General features: G+C 44.4%; 1 protein-coding gene and 1 pseudogene across 1 annotated transcript; one reads left to right on the forward strand and one right to left on the reverse strand.

The window, feature by feature from the left end:
* Positions 1–1,104: 1,104 nt before the first annotated feature.
* LOC146341330 (olfactory receptor 10A7-like) lies at positions 1,105–2,097 on the reverse strand. Its single transcript, XM_084807372.1, has one exon. It carries the CDS (start codon positions 2,083–2,085, stop codon positions 1,105–1,107), a length of 981 nt encoding a protein of 326 aa, XP_084663498.1. The 5' UTR covers positions 2,086–2,097.
* Positions 2,098–3,282: 1,185 nt separating this feature from the next.
* LOC146341331 (olfactory receptor 10AG1-like) lies at positions 3,283–22,327 on the forward strand (annotated as a pseudogene).
* The last annotated feature ends 770 nt before the right edge of the window (positions 22,328–23,097 follow it).

Raw genomic sequence — 23,097 nt, forward strand, 5'->3', positions numbered from 1 at the left:
GGAGTAATTCCTTATTACACAGTTGGTCCTCCCATGAGGTATGGAGTATCACCTGCCTCAGGCAGCAGATTGGGAGTTGTGATGAATGGTTCCTCCCCATGCTGCTGCAAGACCCCCCCCCCCGTCATTGCTGTCTGCCACCACATCACCAGCTCCACTCCCCTGCTGTAGCAGATGCTGCAGCAGGAGAACAGCCCATAGGGATGCCTGGAGCAGTCACCGACACCATCTCTCACTCTCTGGGGGTCCCCAAAGTGAGAGATCACACAGGCGGATTCCTTGAAGCCACCACCCATCTTATTTCTTACCCTGAGGATTCCCCCAAAGCAACTGATGGAGCTCACCAGAGAGCTGTTCAACCCCACATTCATTGTTCTGAGGAAGGACCCTTCCACAGAGTGAAGCATTTGGGCCTGGCTTACCCCCCTAAAGAGCCATGTTGTATGTGCACCATAGCTCTCCAAAGGAGCAAGCCCATTCATTCGATTGATCTCACACCCTCAGGAAGAATCAGAGCAAGAAACTGGGGGAGGGGAGAGGCAGGCACGTGTACAGTGGCATTGGCAATGATGATAGTGCTGGAGTGTGCCCCCCCCCAATGGTGGGACATCTTGCACAACCTCTGCTTATTAATATATTTAGACACACCAACTAGACAAGCAATTCTGAGATGTTGGATTTTATGATTGTTTCCTGTAAGGCAGGAAGCAGTAATAGTTAGCAGGCCTCCACAAAGTCAAAGGATTACACAGTTAGGATTTAGCTAGAGTACAACCATGGTTCATTTTAATAGGACATTTGCAGAGGCCCTGTGGAAGCCCTATTAAATTGAATATGGATGCCAGTGGTGGTCCCAGGTGTAAATAAATGGACATGAGACAAAGTGGGCAGTGTGGACAATATTTAGTTTCAATAGTTAGAGCAATATATAAAATATTATTGCTACATGTTCCATTTAATTAAACAGCAGATAACACATATGATTCCACACCTTGATTGGACACCTTTTCTTCTAAAAATGAATCATGGTTCTGAAATTATGCCAAACAACAATAATGACATATACATCAATTCTCTAAATCACAACCGATTTCATGTAGATTTTCAAAAGCCAGACTTCTGAAGTGTCAGGTGGATGGCAAATTTCCTGAAAGCTTTTGCCATGGCTTCCTTCACTTCCTTGTTTCTCAGGGTGTATATAAGGGGATTGACCATGGGTGTCAGGACTGTATAGCAGAGAGAGAAGACTTTCTTCAAATATCTGAGATTTCTAGACCTGGGAAGCATATAGACAAGCATCAGGGTTCCATAAAAGAGGGCCACCACAGTGAGGTGAGAGGAACAGGTAGAGAAAGCCTTTTGCCTCCCAGTGGCTGATGGGATTCTGAGGACTGTAACAATGATGAAAAGGTAGGATATCACTGTGAGTATAAAGGGAGGGAGTGTGAATGCACAGGCAAATATGAACGCGGACATTTCTACAATGTAAGTGTCACTGCAGGAGATTTCTTTTATAATCGGGGATAAATCACAGAGGTAATGATCAATTACATTGGGTCCACAGAAAGTTGATGAAAACACTGCAAGGGTTGTACTTGTGCTAACAAATATTCCACTTGTCCAAGACACAGCTACCAACAGCAAGCATAGCCTGCTGTTCATGACAGTGGCATAATGCAATGGCTTACATACAGCTAAGCACCTATCATAAGACATTGCAGATAGGAAATAGCATTCAGCACCACCGAGGCAAGCAAATATGTAAAATTGCATGAAACAAGCTTTCAGAGATATACTTTTTTCTCCAGTTAGGAGGCTTGATAACAGTTTAGGCAAGATGGCGGAGCTGTAGCAGGATTCCAAGAAAGACAAATTCCCTAGGAAGAAGTACATGGGGGTGTGCAGATGACGATCAGTCACAACTAATGAGAGAATAAGAAGGTTCCCAGCCATGGTCACCAAGTAGATCACTAAGAAGAGCAGGAAAAGAAGAATGTGCATCTTAGGGAAATCCCCAAATCCCCATAGTATGAATTCAGTAACAGTTGAGTGATTCTGCTTTTCTTTGATTGCCATGGGCTGCATCTCGAGAAAATAAAACACAACATTTAGCAACATGTTTTGACAATGTTTCTACCACTGTCACCTCTATGAATTCCTGTCTTATCATACAGATGATACAACACTTGTCTGTTGGTGGTTATTACTAGTCATGAAACCAAAATTCAAGCCTCATTTTCATATGCAAGAATATAAAAGCAGACTCTGAATAGCAATATCTGGGAGAGAAAAATCAATGAAAAGGACTGTTGCCTTGATATACTGCTTGTAGGCCTCCCAGAAGTATCTGGCATGAAACAGGATCCTGAAAAGCATAGGCCCTTAATATAACTCAGCAATGATCCCCCCTGCCCCTCTGGCAAATACTAGAAAATGAGAAGATCAGTGGGGAAATGCTTAGAAAAATAACCCTCATATGAAACCAATAATTATCTTATATGGTAGATTAATGAGCAAATAATACATTGCTATATACCTTGGTGAAGTAGTATCCTGGAAGTATTGTAGGCTCTATTCCAAAACTTAAGGTGGCATTCTGTTCTTCTGTTCCCCATAGGAAGATGCATTGCTTGGTTGATCTTGCTCCAACTTCTCAATTTCTTGCTGCCTCAACTCCAGGATATAAACCCACTGATGCACAACTTCATTCTGATACAGTCCTTAACACATACACACCCCTCACTCCCTTCTGAATAGTTTTGATTTTGTAGTTGCAAGCCTATGTCACTCCACAGTGAAGTAATTGTCTCCACCGAGTAGTTATTTATGTACCACACAGCAAGGCAGAACATCTCTCTTGACAATTCTGCCAATAGGCATATGAGTCTAATTCTGCTAATAGGAATAACAGAGAGGGAAAGATGTTTGGAGGGAAATTGACATACTATTGAAATCTTATGCTACACTCAAACATGTGTATTAAATTATGCATGTCATGTCTGCATACATGTATTTACTAGGTCTGATTCCAGATGGAGGGCTCTTAATACTTAAAATGAAAATGCATCGTGGAGCTATTCTGTCATTTCTTTCTTAATAGGGGTTTTAAAGAAGACAACATTGTCTGGACTCCCCATGAACTTCTGTTTTAGGCAGGGTGACTGCAGGATTTAAGCACACACACACACACATCTGGAAGCATTTGCCACCACCCCTGCCAAGGTCCAGAACTGTTATTTAAAATGGATTGTTCTGGCCCCTTTTGAACACAGCAAGACCAGCATGAGCAGCAAGGCTGGTTGGTTTAGCTCTTTATTTTTTACTGTTCATTTTGTTCTTGCTTGTGACCACAGCAAGCTATAATGTGATATTGGAATCATCAAGCAGTGGATGTGCACATTTGAAACCCCAGGTTGTATAAGAATGTGGAGTGATGAACTTATTGAACAGATTAACATATTGCATTTGTGCTTAATGACTTCTCTTCAGCCTAACTTCTCAGAGTAGATCATAATCAAAGCCTTAAATAATCAAAAATGCAAGAAAAGTCACAATAAATCAGATCACAACAGAGTAGACTGAAGAACAGCATCAGGACTGGCCCAAGACATTCTCACCCCCACCCCTCCGTCATTCTACATACAAAAGTCAGCCAGACTGGCAAGTCCATCTTACTTCAACATGGGTGATGATGAGACAATGTCCTCCAATACACCTGAAAGCACACACATAGCATGCACTCTCCAATCCCATGCCACCCCTCCCAATCTCCCAGAATCAGAAGCCTCAAGTTTTTATCTCAACTACTGATTTGTGTCCTGTTGTCTTGTTTTTTCTGGGTAGTCTTATATTTGAATATTTGAATATCTTGGGAGGATAATGTATCCTGAAAGTCAGTTTAAAAATTCATTCATTCATTCATTCATTCATTCATTCATTCAATCATTCATTCATTCATTCATTCATTCATTCAAAGGAAGCACCTCACTCTTTCTAATGGTAAAGTTGGCCTTGAGGTCCAGCATGAAATGACACTGGTGCATTAAAAATAAATACCTCACAGGCCTGTGCAATGTTTTTTTGTTGTTGTTCAGTCGTTCAGTCGTGTCTGACTCTTTGTGACCCCATGGACCATAGCACGCCAGGCCTTCCTGTCCTGCGCTCTCTCCCGGAGCGTGCTCAAGTTCATATTCATTGCATCCGTGATGCTATCTAGCCATCTCATCCTCTGCCGTCCCCTTCTCCTTTTGCCTTCAGTCTTTCCCAGCATCAGGGTCTTTTCCAGGGAGTTTTCTCTTCGCATTAGGTGGCCAAAATATTGGAGCTTCAGCTTCATTATCTGTCCTTCCAATGAGCACTCAGGGTTGATTTCCTTTAGGATGGACTGATTTGACCTCCTTGCAGTCCAGGGGACTCGTAAGAGTCTTCTCCAGCACCACAGTTCGAAAACATCAATTCTTCGGCGCTCAGCCTTCCTTATAGTCCAGCTCTCACAGCCATACATTACTACTGGGAAAACCATAGCTTTGATTAGACGGACCTTTGTCAGCAAGGTGATGTCTCTGCTTCTTACTATGCTGTCTAGGTTTGCCATAGCTTTCCTCCCAAGGAGCAAGCGTCTTTTAATTTCATGGCTACAGTCACCGTCTGCGGTGATCTTGGAGCCCAAGAAAGTAAAATCTGTCACTGCTTCCATTTCTTCCCCTTCTATATGCCAGGAAGTGATGGGGCCAGATGCCATGATCTTAGTTTTTTTAATGTTGAGTTTCAAACCAGCTTTTGCACTCTCCACTTTCACCCTCAACAAGAGCCTCTTTAGATCCTCTTCGCTTTCTGCCATTAGGGTGGTATCGTCTGCATATCGGAGGTTGTTGATAATTCTCCCGGCAATCTTAATTCCGACCTCTGATTCATCCAACCCGGCATTTCTCATGATGTACTCTGCATATAAGTTAAATAAGCAGGGTGACAATATGCAGCCTTGTCGTACTCCTTTCCCAATTTTGAACCAATCGGTTGTTCCATGTCTGCTTCTTACTGTTGCTTCTTGACCCTCGTACAGGTTTCTCAGGAGACAGGTAAGGTGGTCTGGTACTCCCATCTCTTTCAGAATTTGCCAGAGTTTGTTGTGATCCACACAATCAAAGGCTTTAGCGTAGTCAATGAAGCAGAAATAGACGTTTTTCTGGAATTCTCTTGCTTTCTCCATGATGCAGCGAATGTTGGCGATTTGATCTCTAGTTCCTCTGCCTCTTTGAAACCCAGCTTGTACTTCCGGTAGTTCTCGGTTCGCATACTGCTGAAGCCTAGCTTGTAGGATTTTGAGCATCACCTTGCTGGCATGTGAAATGAGCGCAATTGTGCGGTAGTTTGAACACTCTTTGGCGTTGCCCTTCTTTGGAATTGGAATGTAAACTGACCTTTTCCAGTCTTGTGGCCACTGTTGAGTGTTCCAGATTTGTTGGCATATTGAATGCAGCACTTTAACAGCATCATCTTTCAGGATTTTAATTAGCTCGGCTGGAATACTGTCATCTCCGCTAGCTTTGTTGTTACTAATGGTTCCTAAGGCCCACTTGACTTCACTCTCTAGGATGTCCGGCTCAAGTTCAGTGACCACACTATCTGACTATCATGGCTATCAGAGACATTCAGTTCTTTCCTGTATAGTTCTACTGTGTATTCTTTCCACCTCTTCTTAATCTCATCTGCTTCTGTTAGGTCTCTGCCTCCTTCTTCCTTTTTCATGCCCGTCTTTGCACAAAACGTTTCCTTGAGATCTCCGATTTTCTTGAAGAGATCTCTAGTCTTTCCCATTCTGTTGTTTTCCTTGATTTCTTTGCATTGTTCATTTAAGAAGGCCTTCTTGTCTCTCCTTGCTATTCTCTGGAAGTCTGCATTCAGTTGGATATATCTCCCCTTTCTCCCTTGCTTTTCGCTTCCCTTCTTTCCTCAGCTACTTGTAAAGCCTCATCAGACAGCCACTTTGCTTTCTTGCATTTCTTTTTCTTTGGGATGGATTGAGTTGCTGCCTCCTGAACAATGTTACGGACCTCCATCCATATTTCCTCAGGCACTCTGTCTATCAGGTCTAATCCCTGAAATCTATTCCTCACCTCCGTTGTATATTCATAAGGGATATGATTTACGTCATACCTGTATGGTTTAGTGGTTTTCTCTACATTCTTCAATTTAAGCCGAAATTTTACAAGAAGCAGCTCATGATCTGAGCCACAATCAGCTCCAGGTCTTGTTTTTACTGACTGTATAGAGCTTCTCCATCTTTGGCTGCAAAGGACATAATCAATCTGATTTTGATATTGACCATCTGGTGATGTCCGTGTGTGGAGTCGCCTCTAGGGATGTACGAAAGGGACTTACCTTGTCCCACAGCTTTTTTCGCGGTGGGGGGGAGGCGCTTCGCTGCTCCCCCCGAGGTTCATGCGAGAGGGGGTGTCTTCCCACCTCGCCCGGCTGAAATTCAGGCCGGGGGGGAGGCTTCCCGCCTCGCCCGGCCGAAATTCAGGCCGGGGAGAAGTGCCCCGTCTCCCCAGCCGCGAACTTCAAAAGAAAAGTAAAACAACAAAAAAAGCCCCGTGATAGGCTACGTAACAATTTACGTAGCCTATCACAGCCAGATCTGCAAAGTCAGCCATGATAGGCTACGTTAATCATCACGTAGCCTATCACGGGTGACTTAAAAAAAAAAAAAGTGCGTACGCAAATGGCGGCTCCCTATGGGGGCTGCCATTTGCGTACGTGCTTTTTTTTTTCTTTTTCAATGTCATCCGTGATAGGCTACATGACGATTAACGTAGCCTATCATGGCTGACTTTGCAAATCTAGCCGTGATAGGCTATGTTAATTGTTACGTAGCCTATCTCAGGGACGTTTTTTTTTTTTTTTTACTTTTCTTGTAATGGCGGCGGCGGCAGCCGGTCAAAAGACCAGCTGCCGCCCCCGCCCCTGACGAAGACCTGCCGAACTGCCACCAGGACCCGCCGCCGGGAGCGTCATTCGTAAAAGGTAAGTCCCATCCCGGGGGGCTGGCGGGGGGTGGCGGGGGGGTGGCGGAGAATTTCTCCCCGAACCTTCAGAGGACCGAATGCATTGGCACTCGGCCCCCTGAAGTTTCGGGGAGAAATTCTCCCCCATCCCTAGTCGCCTCTTGTGCTGTTGGAAAAGAGTTTTTGCTATGATCAGCGTGTTCTCTGGGCAAAACTCTATTAGCCTTTGTCCTACTTCATTTTGTACACCAAGGCCATGCTTGCCTGTTATCCCGGTGATTTCTTGACTTCCTACTTTAGCATTCCAATCCCCTATGATGAAGAGGACCTCTTTTTTTGGCGTTAGTTCAAGAAGGTGTTGTAGGTCTTCATAGAACCGATCAACCTGCAGCTTCTTCGTCCTCAGTGGTTCGGGCATAGACTTGAATTTCTGTGATGTTGAATGGTTTGCCTTGGATTCGTACTGAGATCATTCTATCATTTTTAAGATTGTACCCCAGTACTGCTTTTCCCACCCTTTTGTTGACTATGAGTGCTACTCCATTTCTTCTAAGGGATTCTTGCCCACAGTAGTAGATATGATGGTCACCTGAATTAAATTTGCCCATGTTTGTCCATTTTAGTTCGCTGATTCCCACAATGTCGATGTTCAATCTTGCCATCTCATGTTTGACCACCTCCAGCTTACCTTGATTCATTGATCTGACAGTCCAGGTTCCTAAACAATATTGTTCTTTACAGCATCGGATTTTCTTTTCACCACCAGACACATCCACAGCTGAGTGTCCTTTCGGCTATGGCCCAGCCGCTTCACTCTTTCTGGTGCTACTTGGAAATACCATCTGCTCTTCCTCAGTAGTATATTGGACACCTTCCGACCTGAGGGGCTCATCTTCCGGCATCATATCTTTTAGCCTTGTGATACGTTCCATGGGGTTTTCTTGGCAAGAATACTGGAGTGGGTTGCCATTTCCTTCTCCAGTGGACCACATTTTGTCAGAATTCTCTGCCATGACCTGTCCGTCTTGGGTGGCCCTCCACGGCATAGCTTATGGCTTCACTGAGTTATGCAAGCCCCTTCTCCACAACGAGGCAGTGATCCATGAACAGTAATTGGATACTCAGAGCTCCCAGATCTACAAGGCTTGCTCTTTGTGGTGTTCCTGTTCATCTATGTAGGCATCATCTTAGGCAATGGACTAATCATCTATGTTACAGTGACTGATGCTGCTTTTCACACTCCTATGTATTTCTTTTTGAAGAACGTGTCCTTTCTGGAGATCTGGTATACCTCAGTTACTCTCCCAAAGATGCTGGCCAATTTAGTGGTGGGGGAAAGGCACATTTCCTTTACTGGCTGTGCTGCCCAGGTCTACTTCCTGCTTTTACTAGGAGGCACTGAGTGCTTGATTCTGGTTGCCATGACTTATGGCTTCTACATGGCCATATAAGTAACATTTTGCATTACAAACTCATCATGAGCAAGCAGTTCTGTTTAGGACTCATCACTGGGTCACTGACTGTCAACATGCCCATACATGCAGGCCAGATCTATCTAGTGTTTACTTTACCCTTGTGTGGCTGTCATGAAATTAACAACTTATTCTATGATATTCCACCCCCCATTGCTAGAGTTGGCCTGTGCAGAAACTTACATTAATCAATTAGCTATCTTTGTAGCTTCCACACTTTTCGTTCTCATCCCTTTTTTCCTTATCCTTGCTTCTTTTGTGAAAATAATCTCTGCTATGCTGAAGATACCTTCAGCAGATGGCAAGAGGAAAGTGTTTTCCACTTGTTCTTCACACCTCATTGTAGTATCTCTCTTCTATGGCTCAGGAATTACCTTCTACCTCAGTCCTAGGTCTAAGGAGTCAGTGGACATCGACAAGCTACTTCCCTTTTTCTCCATTAGTTTAATCCCTATGTTTAACCCCATGATATAGCCTCAGGAACAGAGAGGTGAAGGTATCATTGCAGAAGCTGTTAGGTAAAAAATAAATAAACAATAAATTAAATAAATTAATGTGTGATACTACAAAATAACAAGTTGTTTGGTGGAAGTACAACATGGTTTCTTACACTAAAGATGTTTCAATACAATACCGAGTCTCCTCTAATGTTTGAAAGAAGTAATTAGAGAGGAATAGCTAGTGGCTTGTGCATTCTCTCCCCATATCTCTAGGATTTGTCCAAGGAATTATAGAACCACATTTATTTAGTATTTATTTACTAAAGAAATAAATTTATTTATTTATTTATCAGGTGCACTACGAAACAACAATATTTTGTGCTCTCCACATCATCTTTTACACAATGCCTTCTTCATTCTTTCCTCCACTCCTTCCTCCCACTGTTACACTTACCTGGGAGTAAGCCCCATTTAATGCATTGTGTGTTCTTCACATGATCTTCTACAAAAGATCTTCCTTGTCTCCTTAGGCTGCAGTCCTATACGTACTTACCTGAGAATAAGCCCCATAGGACACATTTGGGCTTACTTCTGAGTAGAAATATGTAGGAGTACAATAGTTACTTTATTGGTTGTCTATTTTACAGTGGAATCGTATACATATCTACTTAGAAATAACTCCCATTGAGGTCAATGGAGCTTATTCCTATGCAATTTTTAATAGGATTGCAACCTCATTTTGGAATGTCATTAGTTCTTATGGATCCTTTAAAAGGAGAAAGACAGAACATTTTAAAATGACATAAAAATGTTCTGCCCCTGAACTGAGATAATATACATCTCCCTGCAGAAAACATGCATATCAGATTCCCTTGGATGAATCATGGGACCATGGGAAGGGAAAGGCACTTGTCCCAGTCTCCAGGTATAGTGCTGAGCTGATATTTTTGGCCATTTGTGGGGAGAGAAGAAAACATCATCAAAGATTGGGGAGGTGCAGGATACATTTTTGAGGAAGTGTGTGTGTGTGTGTGTTTGTGTGTGCATGCATGTGTGTACTGTACTTAATAGATACAAAGGCAGTGGTTTTTAACTCTTTTTTTTTAAGCCGCCCCACTGGATATTTCTGAGAAATTTGGCCTGCCTTCAGCAGCTGACCTCCACTTTGATGGGAGGACAAATGGTTCCAGAAAATGGGAGAAGGGGAATTTCAGGCCACTGTTACAAGGGCATACTCTTTTCTGGTTTCCTTCTGCTGTTGAACTTGGTTATTTCACAGTGCTTATGAAGGAACAGGGCTGTCTTACAATTTTATATATAGCTTTTTGGATCTTATGGGGATATTGTTTTCTTTCTTTCCCTGTATTGGTCAGTGTAACATCAAAAGGTTAAAAGCTCAGTTAATGTGTTACTAGGTTTAATGCCACTAAGTCAGTAAAGCAAGCAAGAGAAAAATGTTGAGCGGGTGCTCAGCAAGATAAAGAGATTGCCGAAAAATGTTCATTTACATTGAATGGTGGAGGGTTTGTTGTTTTTCAAAAGTGGATTTGGTTTTGCAAAAATATGTACAGAGCTCAGCAGAAGGTATTTAAAGCAAAGGGGAGCCCTACTGATTGGTCAGTTACAAGAGCACAGGCTAGCTTTTAACATATAAAAGGTTGAGGCAAACATTAGGGATGTACGAAAGTCACTTACCTTTTTGAAGGGTGACATTTGCAGTGGGAGGGAGGTGCTCCGTCCCTCCCCCTGAAATTCTCCCTGGCTGGCTCCGCTCCATGGCGACTCTGTGGAGCTGCCAGCTGGGACCACCCGCAGCCGGACATCCGGCCGCTGGGCAGCCTGCACAGGAACGCAAATGGTGGCCATCGTAGCTGCCACCATTTGTGTTCCTTTTTTTTCTTTTTGCCATGATAGGCTAAGTAAATACTTATGTAGCTTATCATGGCCTCCGCAAGGATGCAAATAGGGATGGCGGAGAATTCCACCACGGATTTCAGTGAGGCCGAATGCACTGGCATTCAGCCCCCCGAAACCCTTGGTGGAACGGCCTCCCCCCCCCCCGCCACCCTGCCGAATTCCCCGGGAACAAAACTTACCTGGGGCTCTGACGGTGGCGGCAGCAGCAGCTCAGGCAGCAGCGGCGGCGGCTGGTCTTTTGGCCGGCTGCTGCGGCTGCCATTTGCATCCTGCCAAGCTGTTGTGATAGGCTACATAAGTATTTACGTAGCCTATCATGGCAAAGAGCAGGGACGCAAATGGCGGCCGCTATGCTGTTTGCACTGCTGCTTTTTCCATGATAGGCTACGTAAGTATTTACATAGCCTATCATGGTAAAGGCAGCCACGCAAATGGGCTGCTGCGGACGCAAACAGTGGCCACTGTAGCGGCCGCAATTTGTGTCCTGCTAGGCAGCCGTGACACTGTTTGCACTGCTGCTCTTTCCATGATAAGTTACATAAGTATTTACATAACCTATCACGGTAAAGACAACCACGCAAAAATGGCTGCGGATGGGCTGCTGTGGACGCAAACAGTGGCCGCCGTAGTGGCCGCCATTTGTGTCCTGCTAGGCAGCCGTGACACTGTTTGCACCGCTGCTCTTTCCGTGATAGGCTACATAAATACTTACGTAGCCTATCACGGCAGCCTGGCAGGACACAAAGTCCGCAGCAGCCCGGCTGCAGCCGGAACTCCGGCTGCTGACGGCCCTGGCCACCGGCTCCGTAGAGCTGGCCAGGGAGGATTCCGGGGGGAGGGACGGAGCGCCTCTGCCCCCACTGTGAATCACACCTGGGAAAAGGTCAGTGACTTCGTACATCCCTAGACGCAAATGGCGTCCCTGCATTCGCCATGATAGGCTACGTAAGTATTTACGTAGCCTATCACGGCTATAAAGAAGAAGTGAATGGCTGCCATTTGCAAAGCAGCGTGAATGGCAGCAGGTAAGTGCTCCGCTTCATGCACCTTTGGGGTGGGGGGGGCGGAGGCTTCATTCTGCCATGGATTTCGGGGGGCCGAATGCACTGGCATTTGGTCTCACCAAGATCTGTGGCAGAATTCTCTGACATCCCTAGGAAAAATACATCTTTTAGAGAGAGGAAGTTTGGAAAGAAAGAAACTCACCCTCTGCCCACACTTGGCAAGTGGCCCAAACTCACTCCGGCAGCCTCGGCAAGCTCCGCAGTTGCCATTTTTTGAAAAGTAAAATGGTGATTGCGAAAATTTGCATTTTTGCATATGCCCCAAAATGCGCATGTTGTGACTGCACATATTTGCATATGCGAAAATGTGCATTTTCATGCATACTCAAATATGTACATTTTTGAGATTTCCGTTTTATTTTTCAAAAAAATGGTGACCATGGAGCTCGATGAGGACACCAGGGTGAGTGTGGGCTGCTCACAGAGCATGGGAGGGGTTCGAGTGCAGTCTAGGGACTAGCAAGCAGGCAGGGGCTGGGCAGGTGCCCGGAGAACCCAGATGGGGGAGGGTTCGCACATCCCTATTTGAAAGTGAGATATTACTGGGGAGAAATAGGGATGTCAGAGGAATCTATTGGGGGGGGGGTAGTGGGGAAGTTTTCCAAGCTTTCATCAGCTTAGCCCACCACCCCAGACTTCAGCTCATTTCCCCATGAGCTGGCCCAATTAGATCTGCATTGAGTCGGGCCAATTCACAGATTTGAGGGGGGGGGGGTTATTTGCATGAATGGACATTTGCACAAATTGCAGCTGCAGTTTTTACAAATTATGCAAATTGTGGCTGAAATTTGCAGAAATGCCTATTTATGCAAATCAAATAAAACCCCAGAAACGTTCCTGGATTTCCAGAAAAATCAGTGGCTTGGCTCACAAATGCAAGCTGAGTCAGTTGTGTTGCAGAAATCCGGTGAGCCAAAAAGGGCCGAATGTCACAGTGACAGACATCCCCTAGGAAGAACTTTGAGAAAATAGGGTCCCAGTTTAGGCAGGTGAGTAGAGCCCTGTGTGGCGCAGAGTGGTAGGTGGCAGTATTGCAACCAAAACTCCCTCCACAACATGAGTTCGATCCCAGCTAGGGATGGTGGAGAATTCCACCACGGATTCCAGTGAGGCTGGATTCTTTAGAATCCATCCCCCTGGAATCTGTGGTGGAACAGCCTCCTGCCCCCCCACAGAATCCTCCCGGGACGTACTTACCTGGGGTGGATAAAAGAAACCCAGAGTATGCAAATGGCGGTGGCTACGGTGCATTCCCTATTTTTCGCCGATTTATCTTACATAAATATTTATGCAAGATAAAATGGTGGAAAAAAAGGGGAATGCAAATAGCGTAGTGGGTGCTATTTGTGTTCCCCTTTTTTTTGCCGTAAAATAGGGAATGCAAATGGCGGCTGCCGTAGCCGCCGCCATTTACATACACTGGGTGTTTGTTTTTGTTTTTTTACCCAGCCGTGATAGGCTACGTAAATTCTTACATACCCTATCATGGCTGCAAGCCAGGATGGCAATGGCGGCGGCAGCAGCCCGGCCACGGCTGGCCAGAAGACCAGCTGCCGCCGCCGCTGTGCCGCCGCCGCTGCCACCGGAATTGCCAGCCATCGAGAATTCCGTGGGGGAGGACCGGATCGCCTCCCCCCCTGTTCAGGATTCCGGGGGGAGGGATGGAACACCTCCCCCCACCATGAAAGATTCTGCAAAAAGGTGAGTTTTGTACATCCCTAATCCCAGCGGAAGCTGGGTCCCAAGCAACTGGCTCAGGTCGACTCAGCCTTCCATCCTTCCAAAGTTGGTAAAATGAGTACCCAGCTTGCTGGGGGAAAGGTAGTCACGACTGGGGAAGGCAATGGCAAACCACCCCGCTATAGTCTGCCATGAAAACACCAGCACAAGCGGCGTCCCTCTAGGAGTCAGCAATGACTCGGTGCTTGCACAGGAGGAACCTTTCCTTTCCTTAGGCAGGTGAACTGGGTGAGCTTAACTCTGGCTATTTTGCTTGTATGCTCTTTTTCCCTTATGGCTTTGTTTTGTATGTATGTGGTGTGACTATTCAGTTGTTAACACTTTTTTTCCTATTAAGAACAGGTTTTTTTTCAATAAACTTTTAAAATGTTGTTGTTGAAACTTGGTGATCTCTATTCTCACTGGGTTACTCACCCCATGTCTAAAAGCCAAACCCCACACCACTTCAAGCAGGGATACAGAACCTCCTTCAGCTTGAGGGACAAATTCAATTTCAGAGGATCTCTCAAGGAGTGCATTCCAGTGCTGGGTGGGGCCAAATCCAAAGGGGGCAGGGTGAAATTGCCATAAGTAGGTCCTAAAGGTACAAGAGACCCAGAGTATTCTAAGGTTGCTAGGTAGAGGCAGCTAAGGATGGCATGAGTACACAATGCTGTCCAGGAATATGGAAGACTCCTCCCCACCCATACACTGAGCCCTACTCACTGAGCCCCTGCCCCCTGCTTGCCCCCTGCCCCTGCTTGCCTTGCCCACGCTTGGCAAGCTGCCCACACTCACCCCAGTGGCCTTGTCAAGCTCCATGGTCACCATCTTTTGACAAATAAAAGAGCGACCACAAAAATCGTGTATTTGCATAACTGAAAATGCACGTTGTTGCGAATACGCATGTTTGCATTATGTGTGGAAATGCACGCATTTGCGAAAATGTGCATTTTCGAGCATTCACAAATATGCACATTCACAAAAATTGGCATTTGTGTGCATATGCAAATATGTGCATTTTTGTGACTGCCATTTTATTTCTCAAAAAATGGCAACTGTGGAGCTCACTGGGGCCACTGGGGTGAGTGTGGGCTGCTTGCCGAGAATGAGAGGGGCTCGAGCGCAGTCTGCAGACTGGCGAATGGGGGCAGGCTCTGGTGGGTGCCCAGAGAAACCAGATGGGGTTGGTTTGCACATCCCTAAAGGGAGCCAGATCAAATAAAAAATTCCACCTGGTGGCAGTGGAAGGATCATAAAAAGGGAAGGACAAAAAGGAGAGGGTCAGTGTCTTTGGCCTGGTCTCCCTTCCACCCATGGATCAGGGCATATCTTTCATTTCATTTCATTTCATTTTCATTTCATTTATTTCATTTCATTTCTATACTACCCAATAGCTGAAGCTGTCTGGGTGATCTACAAAGACTAAAAACCATTAAAAATACATTACACTGAGAATAAAAGCCAATTTATGTACAAACATTTATTTATTTTATTTATTTATTAAATTTATTAATCGCCCATCTGACTGGTCACCCAGCCACTCTGGGCGATGTACAACCCACCATAAAACAATTTAAAACAATAAAATTTTAACATAATTTTTTTTTTAAAATACCCTAACCCACCCCAAATGCCTGCCTGAACAACCACGTTTTTAATGCACGACGGAAGCTCATTAAAGAGGGGGCATGATGGAGTTCCCTAGGGAGGGAGTTCCACAGAGTGGGGGCCACCACAGAGAAGGCCCTCTCCCTCGTCCCCACCAGTCTAGCTGTCCTGGCTGATGGGACAGAGAGAAGGCCATCCGAGGCTGATCTTGTTAAGCGGCCTGTCTGGTGTTGCTGGAGGCGCTCCTTAAGATAGGCTGGGCCGGAACCATATAGGGTTTTAAAGGTCAAAACCAACACCTTGAATTTGGCCCGGAAAACAAGTGGTAACCAGTGCAACTCCTTCAGCACTGGAGTGATGTGATCTCACCGGCGGCTGCCTTTAATCAGGCGAGCCGCCGCGTTCTGTACCAGACAGAACATATAAACATATAAACAGACAGCATGCACACAGTCACACGTATATCGAAACAATTTTTAAATGATCAATAAGAAAAATCCAGAACCTGATTAAAGTATCTGTCCTGTGACAGTACTTCATGAGGCAATATCTAAATTCTAAAATGAGTTGAAACACTATGTATTATTAATAATTAGGGATTATTATTATAATACTATGAGACATGCCAGATAAATCTGGAACACAACCAAATGAGCTTCCATTTTGATGAATCCAACTGGAGTATTCCACAGGGGACCGGCTCTCCCACCCTCCCCCCACCCCCAATTGGATGGATTTTGCTGACTTGCAGACAGTTCTTCTAACTTTCCTGATTTTGCACAAATTTTGTCATTGAAAAATACCCATTTTAAAAAAGGGCCCCCCAAAATGCACATTTCCTCATAGGATAAAGTGTGAAATGCCTATTTGGGGGGATTTTGTGCATTTGGGGCAAATTTGTGCATTTTCTCATGTGCAAATTTGCACACATTTGGGAATTAAAAATAATCTGATTCTGCTGATGGGCAGACCACAGAACGAAAGGTGCCTGAGAATCCATGAAACATGGAATGGATTTTACACAATCTGTAATCCATTATTGACATACACTGTACTATTATTGTTGTCCGTATTGGGTCTAGATATTTTGGGGTGGGGATTCTGAGAAAGATTCCTTCAGTGGGCCTCCTCTTTTAGGGTGCACACCTCCTTGTTACTGTCACAACTGTCAATTCACTTGCCCTCTCCCTCTGGGTCAAATCTTCCCCACTGCTTCGAAGGAGAAGTCAGGGAAAATACCTTTTCCTTTATCTTTGTTTGCTTGGTGGGAGAGAGCAGGTGGACGGGCAGCAACAGCAATAAGGAAAAGGAAAAAGAACGTGGTCCAAGGAAAATCTGGGAGTCAACAAGTGGGTATCCTGTTCTGGCAGGTGTTCCCTCATGCTGGCAGTTGTTGTTCTAATATTAATTACTTGTCACTGTTTAAAATTTACCAAGTGAAGCATGATCAAAGCAGAAGTAAATTGGGTGGTGACCATGAAGTTAATCAAATTTTGTTCCTTTTGTTATATTACTAAGGTTGGCTTCAAATTAAGTATTGACCACTAATATGTAACTCAGCCAGATTCCCTTTCCATCTGCACTAACTGCCATGTGTAAGGCACCTATAAATACAGTAGCTGAGACTTTCAAAATTCCTAAGTTGAGAAGGACATGGAGACTGCATCTCGTGGTAGCAAATTTCATAGTTTAAGTATGTGCTATGTCAATAAATACTTCCATTTAGTCTTTTCTGAATCTCCGCTTCATGGGATAACCTAGAATTATGAGAGAGGGAGAAAAATCCACACCATGCATAATTTTGAGCCTGTTGAGAACCTGGTCTTAGGGTGCGATGGTCTGCTTTAGGTCAATCCTGCCACTAATACAAAAAGTGGAAGGTCACTCCTTACCACAGGGCACACCATTCCTTTATTATGCTGCCAGCATTAAATTGCACCTCTTTATTTATGATACACCTTTTCCCTATGGTAGCTGGTCATTAGGCATGAGACAAAACAGGTCAGAGGTACCAGGAAAGAAGACAAAGAAATATAGCATTTTATTAAAAAGAAATAAAACAAGACAGCTTACTAATGAAGATTGCTGTTACTCCTTTAAAACAGGGTTTCTGTACAATTACTTTTGTCACCAACCAGGTGTTAGAAGTTGCAAGTTCCTAACCCAAACCAAACTTTAGCCATTTCCCCTATCAAGCTCCACTCCAGTTGTCTCACAGGCCTAACCATGAGGGCTTGTAAGGTACTCTTCTCTCTGGTAGAGCTTGACTTTCTCCTGGAACCTTTAGAGCTGTTCAGTGGGCTTCCCCTGAAGTCTTCAGTTTGGTCCAGCAGTTGCTGTGTCTTCCAAATAGGGATGGGGGAGAATTTCTCCCCGAAACTTCGGGGGGCCGAGCACCAATGCATTCGGTCCTCCGAAGGTTGTTCGGGGAGAAATTCAAATGCTATTTGCGTTGCCCTTATTTTCGCCGTAGTCTACGTAAATATTTACGTAGACTACCTGTGCCAAAATAAGGAATGCAAATGGCGGCGCCCATGGGTGCCGCCATTTGCGTACGTGCTTTTTTCCCCCAAAGTCAGCCGTGATAGGCTATGTAAACATTTATGTAGCCTATCACGGCTGACTGCAGGCCAGGGATGCAAACGGCGGTGGCTATGGCCGCCGCCATTTGCGTCCCGGCAGGAGAAGAACTTTTGCGGCCGGAGAGGCGGGGCACTCCCCCCCGCCCAGAATTTCGGGGGGAGGGACGGCACGCCCCCCCCACCGTGAAGCAAGCTTCGGGATCAGGTAAGTGACTTTCGTCCATCCCTAGCCGGGCCTGGCCGGCTGCTCCGCAGAGATGCCGCAGAGCACAGCCGGCCGTTCGAGGATTCCGGGGGGAGGAACGGAGCACCTCCCCTGCTGGTGAGGATTCCGGGGGGAAGGACGGAGCACCTCCCCCCACAGCAGAACCCGGCGGAGCCAGGTAAGGCCAATTTCGTACATCCCTAGACCTGCCTATTTAGCAAATTGATCGGATCAACCTAAGTGATACAATAAAACCAAATCAACCCAAATAAGCTTCCAAACCCCACATACAGTGTGAAGTAGGTAAACCATGTATAGCCAAAGCCAATTAGACTATGAGCCAAAAATTCTTACTCACCCCCCACCCAAAAAAGTAACCCACACTTCATACAGGGTGGGAGGGAGGGAACCGTGCTTAGAGGATGAAGGGAGGGCCCCCTCAGCCTAAAAAACTGCTGGTAAGCCCCTCCCTGGTTGTGCCACTAAGGAACACCAATGGCATTCCAGTCGTCTCTGCCTCCCCACCCCCCAAATCCTCCCTATGGCCAGGCAAGCTGGATGTGGGGAGAAAGTCATTTTCAAGGGAGTTTTTATGATGGCAAATAAACATTTGAAATCTTGTAGTGGAAAAATAAATAAATAGTCCACTTGGTGGGGGATTAAGAACACCAAAATGATGACTAGGGAAAGGGTTAAGCACCCCTTTCCCTTCCTGTTTCTCTGCTTTCAATCACCCCATCCCCAAAGCCACCTTTCAAGCTAAAAAGAGATTGGACTGTTGGATTACAGTAATCTGCATTGATGTGTAAAATAGAGTTTAGCCCTCAATGAAAGCACAAAGGTTGGGTGGGAAACTCACTTGGTAGCTGTAGCAGTGACTAAGTTCCAAGTGCTCCCCACTAATGTGATTGCTTGCTAATTAAACAAACAAATGAACAAAACTTTTCCAGGTATTTACGTTTAAACCAAACAGTTACAGTTAATCCAGATCTTTTATTACTTAGCCAAAGGCCATAAGTCATACAATAAAGATCGGATATAAATAAAACTTAACCTTAGCACAGTGTACAATAAATACATGTGGGGAGGTTTTGGCATGCTTCACCCCTAGCCTACATTCATTTTTAGAGCATCTGTAGGGAGTCTGATACATAATTGTTAGTATGCAGGTAATAGTGGGGTAACACCAAATATTAATGCTGCTTTATCCTAAATGGATGCACATGTAGATGTATCCTAAGTCACAAATAAGCTTAAAGCCCTAGAACACAAATATAATTGTGCTGTGATTTCCAAAGGATTTTATGGCAGAGTTATGTCCCATGTGAATTTCCTCCTGATATATTTGTCCTTGCAAATTATTCCTGTATGTATTATTAGTGTGTTAAACAAATCTCAGCAGGGGTACACAATTTGATATAAAACCTTTGCTTTCTCAGCTTCATATACATCGGAGAACTTTGCTCTTGGGGCTGGATGTTATTTTGTTGGAGAGCACAGAACAACGGACATTTCTGAATGGAACCAAGATTAAAAATCCCATTGGGTAACTCAGCATGAGTTCTTGGGCATGCCTGAAGTAGTTTTGTAGATTGTAGCCAGTGTCTTGTTTTGTTTTAATATAGTGATGATTTTGCCTGATTTCCCCATCCATCTTTTTATGATATTGTGGTTATTGTATGAGAAAGCCTGGGACAACCTTCCTCAACCTAGTGGCCTCCAGATTTTTTGGAGTTCAACATCAATCAGCCCCAGCTGGCATGATCAGTGGCCAGGAATGCTGGCAGATGTAATATGACATTTCTTGAGGACACCAGGTTGTGGTCTAGGAGATCACAGTGACATGAAGGTGATGATGAAACAAGCTGAGGATGACTTTTAATAGCAAAGTACAAATCATTTTTTTTTGTTTGCTTTTTTCAACTATGTTGTACTATTTTTTTTAGAGTTCATTTTAACAAAATTCATCATGACAAAGATGACTTGGAAGTAAACATCAAACAAATCTTATACAATTATAATACTGTTTCATTCAATTTTTATGCAATGTTTCTCAACAAAATACAATATAAGAGCCAGTGTGGTGTACTATTGGACTGGGAGCCGGGAGATCTGGGTTGTAGTACCCACTTGGCCATGGAAGCTCACTGGGTGACTTTGGGCCTGTCACAGACTCTCAGCCCAGCCTACCTCACAGGGTTGTTGTTGTGAGGAGAAAATAGAGAGGAGGAAGATAATGTAAACCACCTTGGGTTCCTTGCAAGAGGAAAAAAAGTGGGATATAAATGCAATAAAAAAATATAATATAAGAATAATATAGTTAATAAGTAAATATAATCAAAATCAATTTGAGATTGCAGGAAGGTGGTAATAGTTCTCTTGACAGAACTGCGTGAAGAAGGACCAGCTTCTCCAGAATTTGTTCCTATACTCTGATACCCTTGCTCTTAAATATGATGTTTGTTTTGCCATTATATCAAAATCCCAATACTTTGTTAAACTCTTTCGAGTGCGGGAGTACTATGATTTTCAATCTGGGGGCAAATAACATTTGTGCAAATAACATTTGTTTGCAGCTGTTAACATATGCAAACAAAGTTCTATGTGTTCCTTCTTTATAGGAGGTGATATATAACCCAGCAATATCAGTACAGGATCTAGTGATTCATTATATTTCAGGATTCTAGTCAGTATTTGAATATTCATATTATTCTCATTTCCTGTACCCAGATTGGCTTACATAGTTTACTTTCAGCATTGGCTAATTATTCACAGATAGATGATAGATAGATAGATAGATAGATAGATAGATAGACAGATAGACAGATAGACAGATATAGTAGTTTATCAGACAATGGATGAGTAAGGCACTGGTCTTTGGATGTTTAACCCAGAAACACAGGTGGAGAATTGAAACTTAGCCAATCAAGCAGGTTTTGTCATATCAGTATTTGGATTTACTTTTCTCAGCATCTAGTAGTTGTGGAGGCACCATAAGTCACTGAAATAAAAGATAGTTCAACAACTAAGTGGAATATTGACATTCTGGCACATAAGGGGTGGCAATCAAATTCAGCCAATCTTGTTTTGTTCTGAGCAGTATCTAGTGGGATCATTCTGCGAACTCAAATGGCACTAACAGAGTTCCACCAAATCTTTTTTTGTTGCATAAGCAGTTTTGCATTACACTCGCTCAAGCAGCTACAATGCACAAGTGGTTGTGAAAGTGTAATACATAACTTTGGTTGGATTCTCCTCTTGCACATAGTTTGGAATCTAGTTTCTGCTAGCATGAAGTCATTACCATTAGTGGAATGATACAGTTGGATACTGCCCACCGAATGCAAAACTCTTATCATGCTTCTCCTGTGAAGGAGAGAGACGGTGTTTGAAAATTCCTCTGGATATAGAGTTGAAAGTGATACTTGGTGTCTCCAGGGGTACCCTTGTATCATTTAATTATTGGCTTAGGGCACAATCCTATCTAGATAAGCAGCTGCCTCTGAAGTCGGAGGCGACCGCCTTTCCAAAGCAGGTCAGGAGAAGCACGGAGGGGATCGTTCCCTCCGCACTTCTCCTGCCCTGCTTTTTCGGATAGACAGGTGATTGCAGGTGTCTAGCCACAGGAGCATGGAGTGGGGAAGGAGGATGCTGTATGACACATTGGATGTGTTGTACAGGCAGTTATGGTCTTCCTGCCTCAGAATGCCCCCAGCCATGCCCCTTTCTGGCCGCTCCATGCTCTTCTTGCATCTAGCCACTGTCTAGTGGCCATAGGATTGCTCCCTTTAAGTACTTTCTCTTTCAAGTAACCATTTATCCAAGCTGTGTCTTGTAGAGCAAATGCGAACTAAGTCACCTAATTGTGCAACCTGGTTCCAAAGACTAGTCCAGCGAATCCATCCATTACGGCTTCTCTGTGGACTTTTTCTACTCTGAATTTTAGTTAGTGTAAACAGGTATTTGGAGAATGGATCTATAGTGTCTCCATTCAATCTGACTTCTGTGCCCTGGTATGCAAGATTTAAATTCAGATTTGAATGTGAAAGCTACCTTAAGCTTATCTCCAATTCTTCCCTCAGAGATATACTAACCAGACTCAGGATGCAACAGATGGTAACAACTGTCATAGAAGGATGTTTTAAGAAAATATCTTAACAATTCTAGATCATGTCCATGCAGCAGTGGGTCAGTAGAGGACTGACCCACTTCTTCATTATTTGTTTAATTGTCCTATCTCCTTTACAGCTTCAACAGAGTTTTCAGATCCAGCCATCACTGGGAAAAATGCTTGCTCCAGCCTCCGATAAGGAGCACAATTTGTGACACTGCAAAACATCATCACTGATCCTAGGGCTCATCAGTTAAGGCATCCGACTTAGCTTCCTGTTTCCTGGATTTGTGGATCTTGAGCTAATATTAGATAGCCATAAGTCTGGTTTTAAACTGGCAAGGTTTTTTAAATCATCCATTTGGTTATTAATAATACTTAGTATTTTCCCACTGGACTAGATCAATGAATTAAACTAGCAATTTTCAGTTAACATATGAAATTCACTTAAACAATATGTGGTGCTGACTGCTACTTAGGATACTTTAAAGAGGATTAAAGTAAGCAAATTCATGAAGGATGCTAGGCCTGGCTGTGTCAGTTAGCTAGGGATGTCAGAGAATTTTGCCAAGGATCTCAGGGAGGCCGAATGCCAGCGCATTCGGCCCCCTGAAATTCGTGGCGAAACGGTCTGCCCCCCCCCTGGGATGGGACTTACCTTGGGCAAATCCTCCTGGTGGTGGCGGCTCCGGCGGCAGTTCGGCGGCGGTTCGGCGGCGGTTCGGTGGCGGCTCGGCAGCGGCGGCAGCCGGTCTTCTGACCGGCTGCCGCCGCTGCCATTTCCAGTAAAACAAAAACAAAAACAAAAAAACCATGATAGGCTACATAAAGATTTATGTAGCCTATCACAGCTAGATTTTTAAAAATTACCATGATGGGCTACGTAAATGTTTACGTAGCCTATCACGGCTGAGTAAAATAAAAAAAAAACCGCGCGTACGCAAATGGCGGCGCCCATGGGCGCTACCA

This window comes from Heloderma suspectum, chromosome 6 (genome assembly GCF_057233095.1).
Source record: "Heloderma suspectum isolate Gila_16-S chromosome 6, 16-S_ref, whole genome shotgun sequence".
NCBI classification, from domain to species: Eukaryota; Metazoa; Chordata; class Lepidosauria; order Squamata; family Helodermatidae; genus Heloderma; species Heloderma suspectum.